Raw genomic sequence first — 6,000 nt, 5'->3', positions numbered from 1 at the left:
CCATCCCCACTCTGAGGTGCCCGGGTGCCCAGCCGGCTGGCCTTCCCTCCCTCACCCGGACAGGAGCTCTCTGCTCAGAGACATGGTCTCAACAGCAGGGTTCATCCCAGGGCCTGGCTCACATGTGCATGTGCCCACCTGCCTCCTCAGGCTGTTTCATTGTCCAGATCCACTAGGGGGAAATTCTAGAAACTCTTTCTAGAAGGAGATGTTCTCTTGGTGGTTCCCAAAGCAGGCAAGGGGGGTAAGGAGACACCAAAGACTCCATCACACAGAAAGGCATTTAGAAATGCCCATGGCCAGGGACTCAAACCATCTTGCCACATGCAGGGAGCCCAGATGCCCCTGGCCCTGCTGAGAAACTCTGTAAGAGAGGAGGGCTTTATGGCTCTGGTCCTTTCCTCAGCAGGAACAGAGAGAGGGCAGGGGCAGAAGCTCCTGTCGCTACGGCCAAGGCTCAGACAGTTTGAGCAGACTCTCTCTTGAGAACTCCTGTGATTTATTTCTTAGTTGTCCAGTCCCAACATGGGGTCGAGCCTACATCCCCACCCTAGAAAAACAGGGTGGTCCCAGTTCAAAGGCACGGGGCGGGGGGGGGGGGGCAGAGCAGCTTGGATGGGCTAGTGAGCAGCCTTGGACCAGCTCCTGCTGCCTCCTCTGCCACCCACCCTGCCCGGGGGCACCCGGAGGCAATCCAGAAGCTGGACTGCACACCATCAGTCGAACTCCTGTCCAGCGCTGCAAGAGGATGGATTGTCCAACAGGGTCCGATGGACTCCGCTGGGGGGGTTGATTAAAACACTAAGTGCTGTTTAAATGTTTAGTCGAACAAATATTTATTAAGCACCTACTCTATGCCAGGCACCGTCACCGCGTGTGGCTCCCACCGCACAGCGATCTGCTCCGAAATTAAAACCCGGGAAAGGGACGTTGTGGCAACCCTACACACAGGACGTGGGAGGGAGGGGGCGGAGGGGAGGCAGGCAGTCCCGCACGCCCCCGACACCTGTTCTTTCTCGACCAGCATCTACTAAGTGGCTGCTGGAAAGCATCTGGGTTCTGACCCGGAGGACAGCTGCTCCCCGTGCCCCCCGCCCCCCCCACGGGCACCCGGACACTCCGCGCTCCTCCGAAGGTGTAAAGGGTGTGCGTATTTGGATTAGAAAACACCTTGCTCAGGTGGTGCGGTTGCAACAGCCCTTGAGAAAGATACAGCCGTCCCCGCCCTGACCGCGTGACCGCGGACGGGGGGACCCGGCGCGGGATTCCTGAGTCAGCGGCTTCCCGGGGTCCGCAGCCTGGCCCGGCGAGAGAGGCGAGAGCGGTGGCACCACCCACCACCAGAGCGCAAACGCGCCCCCTCCCCCGCCGACACACGCCCTGCGGGGACAGAGGCACCGCCCACGGGAGGATGCCCCGCCCCCAGCCCCGCCCCGCGCGGACAGAAGCACCGCCCACGGGGGACACCCCGCCCACCCCGCCCCCCGCCCTGCCCCTAGTTGTCGGACCCCAGCTTGGAGAGGCCGCGGCGGAAGTCGTGCAGGTCGTCGATCTTGCCGTCCAGCACCTCCAGGAAGCTCTTGAGCTCGACCTTGAGGTGGCGCTGGCGGTACTTACTCTCCTCGATGTCCGTCTTGAGGGACCGCACCTTGTCCTCTAGGTTCTGATTGTCTCTCTCTGCCGCCTGCAGCGAGACCAACGCGAGAAGGGCCTGGAGCAGAGCCAAGGGGCGCGTCCGCCGAGACCCTGCCCCAGCCCAGCTGTCCCCTCTCCCGGGCCTGTGACTGGGAACATCAGTGCAGAATGTGGGGCGCCCTGGTGCGCCCCGCTCTCCTGCCTGTTCCCCGGCCGAGGTGCTGACAGGCGGAGCGCAGGACCCACTCTGGCCTGGTAAAGGACGGCCCTACACGGTGCAGAGCTCGGGTCCTGCCGGGAGGAGCCGGCTGCAAGTGGGCCCTTTCACAGAGGCCCAGCAGAGGAAATGTGCAGGCCCTCCTCCCAGAAGGGTCCACGGAGGCCACACGTGAGCTCAGCTATGGGAGAGAGAAGCGGGACAAACCACGCAGTGACTTGTTTCCTTCCTTCCACGGACAGGCCAAGGCCTCCCTGTCCTCAGTGAGGCAGGATGGGCCATGCCAGACTCAGGGCCGGCAGTCCCCGCTCTGGGATCAGGCGGTGTGACTGGGGAGCCAGTTGGGCTCCTCCTAAGGGCAGGGTAGCTTTGAGTCCCTAACAGAGGCATAGGCCAGCGTCCCACACACCCAGTGAGGGGCTGACTTTCTGGGTTTACAGGAACCAGTGGCTGATACTGGGGTCGTACACCTGAATAATGTGCTCCTGAAGTAGGGGGAGGTGAAAGAGGACATGATCAGGAATCTGAGGCCAGTGAGGGGCACCGCTCAAGGTCATGTTCAAGGTTACAGGCTGGAGAGTAGAGAGGTGGCCCTGCTCTGGGGCTTACACTCTCTGCCCTGCCCTCACCCCGCTCCTCACAGCCCTAAGGCTCCATGGAGACTTCTGGGGGTGGGACACGGTCCCTGCACTACAGCTCTGCGCAGGCCACTTTGACAGAAGCACAAAAAGCACAAGCCAGTCGTGCGGGGACTGCGGGCTTCTCCTGACTAGGAAGTCACTCTTCTTTACCAGGGGAGCTGTGAGAGGGGAGGCCCCAGAGAAACGAGTAACACCACGGATGCCTTCTGGTCTGGGCCAAGGTGAAGGGAGGCGCCCCTCCTACCTCTAACTTCTCAGAGACGTATTCACACTCCGACATGAGCTGAGGTATGATTTCACTTTGTTTGCGGAGGTCTTTCAATTCCTACAGGGGACGAAATTTAAAAAGGATGTGAAAGCAAGTCAGATAAAATGTCTTCTTGAAAACCTTAAAAAAGCACGATCTGTATGTTAGCGGAAGCAGCTCTTGGAGTCTACACCGTCCTTGATAATAACAGAGGTGCTGGAGTCAGTACTCAGCACGGGGGTAACCTCGAAGGCTGAGTGTGTCACGTGTGTTATCACGGGAAGCTTGTACACTGCCACAAAGAGATGGGGATTCTCAGCATCCCCATCTTCTAGGCAAACTGAGGCGGAGGCTTGGTGCCTGGTCCACAGTCTCCAGCGTCTGTGCACTTAGCAGTCCTGTGCCCTCCTCCCCCAGAAAACAAACGCCCGCACTGCAGGGGCTCTCGCTGGCTGGACAGCACAGAGCCACTTCCGAGGACAGATCACCTACAAATGTTTCCGGCTGTTTTGTGAATGTCCGGCTCCCCCTTGCGTCCCAGCCTCGGTGCAGCTCTTGGCTGGCCCCGTGCTGCCCCCCTCCCGCCCAGGGCTGGTCACACCCCCCCACCCCGAGACACCTGCCGGATCCCGGGAGCACAGGGCCGGCGGGCACCTCCACTCACCGTCTCCTTCTCCCGCAGCTCCGACTCCAGCTCCTCGATTCTCCTCTTGAGCTGCGTGTTCCTCTCCTTCTCCCGGTTTATCTCGCTGCACTGCTCCTCCAGCTCGTCAATCTGTAACGCACCCATAGGCTGAGGCCGGGAGGCTCCCCTACTCCGGCCGCTGAGCTGTTCACCACGACTGAAGTTCACCACGGCTGTTTACGCGCTCACAACAAACTGCGAACTAACCCACTTATGCATTGTTCCCTGTGGCTACGAGCAGACCCCGTGTGGCTCCCCCGCGGGGCTGCCCGCCCTTCCCTGCGTGCACAAGATGCCCTGTCTAACGCCAGCAGAGCCACGGCCGTCACAAAACCTGGCCACGGGATGCTCCTGGCTTCTGTTTCCCTCTCACCGCCACAGGGGGGAACGGCAGTTTGCTTTAAAGGACTTGTCTCGAGTAGGGACCAGGTGTCCCATGAATCTATCTGCTTCTCCCCATAATGACTTTTTACATCACTTGATCATGTCCTGAATTATTCTATTTCATCTGAAAGGTTTAAGACTGCAGGGAAGAGAAATGATCAACGCTGTGGGTCACCGGCCGCCAAATGAGACGCAATGACATTTCAAACATTTTAAACCCGGGTGACCTTTCCTTACTGACGCACGCAGGAGGGCCTGGCCTGTGGCGAGGCTCCTCCGGGAGAGCTGAGAGGTACAGGCTGGACGGGTGAATCCCCAGAGTGCCTTCTCCTCCCCTTCCCAGGCCTGACCCCTCGGAAGGGGTTCAAAGGCCTCACAGCCTTGGCCTTGCGTTCCGACGCTGAGTGCTTCCCAGTGGCCAGAGAGAGTGTGCAGAGTACAAGGCAGAAGGGAACCAGCAATAACACAAAAGCCCCCCACTGGTGGGGTCCCACAAGCAGGCAGGAGTCCTCAAGGCCAAGGGCGCTGGGTGGTCATAATGACGACATTTTCAGAGGCAGCTGCACGCCAGCCCCCGGGATCTGAACCCCTAGCTCCAGGAGCCACTGGGGACTCCACCACCTTCTACCTGGTGTCCTGGAAATCAAGTTCCCAGTGCTTCCCAATCAGGCAGCAAACTCTAAGGAGTGTACTTCCTCTCTTCCCCCGTCACACTCATGCAAAGGGACAGAGCCAGCTCCCTGCTTGGAAAGAAGACCGGGCATTCGATCCCGCTGGCAGCCAGATCGGCCTGGCCCCGGCAGGGAACGCACGGAGTCAGCACTTGGCCTGGTGCCCTCGCGGTCAGCACTTGCAGCATGGAAGTGAAACAATGACACGAGGCAGTTTTATGTGCCATCTGCAGCGAAGATGGGCGATCAGGGGGTGGCCTCTGGCGGCTCCATTCAGGCTCCACTCGGGGCAGCTTACAGATGGGGGGCCAGGGAGACCGAAGACCTGTCTTGGGGTGATGTGACCCCCTGACACTTACACGGAAGCTGCTGCCCACGGCCTGCCAGACCAACACGCTGAGCGTCAAAGCATGGACACACAGGGACCCCAGGGTCTCCATGGGGGATTTTCTGGCAGCGGTGGCATGGCAGTCGGGCGGCGGAGGGAACGCTCCTCATGGTTCCCTGAATCTCTTGTCCTCGCTCACCCTCTGGCTCTCTGTCCTCTACCCAAAATGAATGCACCACGGAGCGTGCCACAGGACGGCCACCCCTGACCGGCGTCGGAGGGTTGAGGCCAGATGAAACCTGCTCGCTGCCTCGTGTTCCTGCTCGGGAGAGTGGGGAAGTCGGGGGAGCGACAGTGACAGCGACGCTTCGTCCCGCCGCGGGGAGCGGCGAGGGAGGTGGTGGGACAAACGAGGCGGACGGGGAGCCCCCCGGCGCCCGGGCACCCACCTTGTTCCGGAGCCGGTCGTTCTCGTCACGGCAGACGGAGAACTGCCTCTTCCACTGCTCCAGGCTGGCGGCCGACTCCTGCAGCGCCGTGGTCAGCCGCGCGTTGCTCTCCCGCAGGGTCTGCAGCTCCATCTCCCATTTCTTCACGTTGGCGGCACTGCGGGCGGGCCAGGCGGTGACCCGGACGCCGGGGGCCACCCACCCCGCCTGACCCCACACCATACCCTGGCCCCCCCCGCCGGCCACAGGGATCAGGTGCCACGAAGGGCTGGAGCCTCTCTAGTGCCAACAGGTCACCTTGCCGGGCTGCTTTCTTAAAGAATCGCTTCAGGAAAGCACAAAACTCTTGGGGAAGGAGCAGCCGAAGCTCGGAAGGAAGCCCTCGCTCCCTGCAGAGCCCCTGCCCCAGATGCTGCTGTCCTGTCTCTTCCTGAAGCGAGCCCCAGAGTCACAGGCTCTGAAACAGGCCCTAGAGGGTCTCAGGAATCCCTGACACCCGGGACCCTGGGAGTGACGGGCAGCCCAGCAACACGTGACAACCTGTGCCTCCTCCCAGCCCGTAGGGACTCCAAGCTGACGTCGAGAGGGCAAAGGGGACAGGGACTGTGTGTCCCCCTGGCCGACCTCACGTCACCTCAGAGGTGGGGGAGGTCCACAGGTCTGTGGGACGCCTCCATGCTACCAAAGCAACCTCGCCTTTGTCTTCCATCCTACATGCTCCACAGAGGAGTAGTTTCAAGAAA

At 61.0% G+C, this 6,000-nt stretch overlaps 1 protein-coding gene across 2 annotated transcripts in view; it reads right to left on the bottom strand.

The window, feature by feature from the left end:
* Nucleotides 1–443: 443 nt before the first annotated feature.
* Nucleotides 444–6,000, bottom strand: part of HOMER2 (homer scaffold protein 2) — an 82,140-nt gene continuing 76,583 nt past the window's right edge. For both annotated transcript variants that reach the window (XM_032341973.1, XM_032341974.1), the window contains exons 6-9: nt 5,258–5,414; nt 3,405–3,515; nt 2,738–2,818; nt 444–1,684 (exon numbers count right to left, since the gene is read on the bottom strand). In XM_032341973.1, the coding sequence (XP_032197864.1) occupies nt 1,496–1,684; nt 2,738–2,818; nt 3,405–3,515; nt 5,258–5,414 (538 nt within the window). In that variant the 3' untranslated portion in view covers nt 444–1,495. The remainder of the gene's footprint in view (nt 1,685–2,737; nt 2,819–3,404; nt 3,516–5,257; nt 5,415–6,000) is intronic.

This window comes from Mustela erminea, chromosome 5 (assembly GCF_009829155.1).
Source record: "Mustela erminea isolate mMusErm1 chromosome 5, mMusErm1.Pri, whole genome shotgun sequence".
NCBI lineage: Eukaryota > Metazoa > Chordata > Mammalia > Carnivora > Mustelidae > Mustela > Mustela erminea.
Note: the sequence above shows the minus strand (reverse complement) of the source record. Positions and strands in the feature narration are given on the sequence as shown.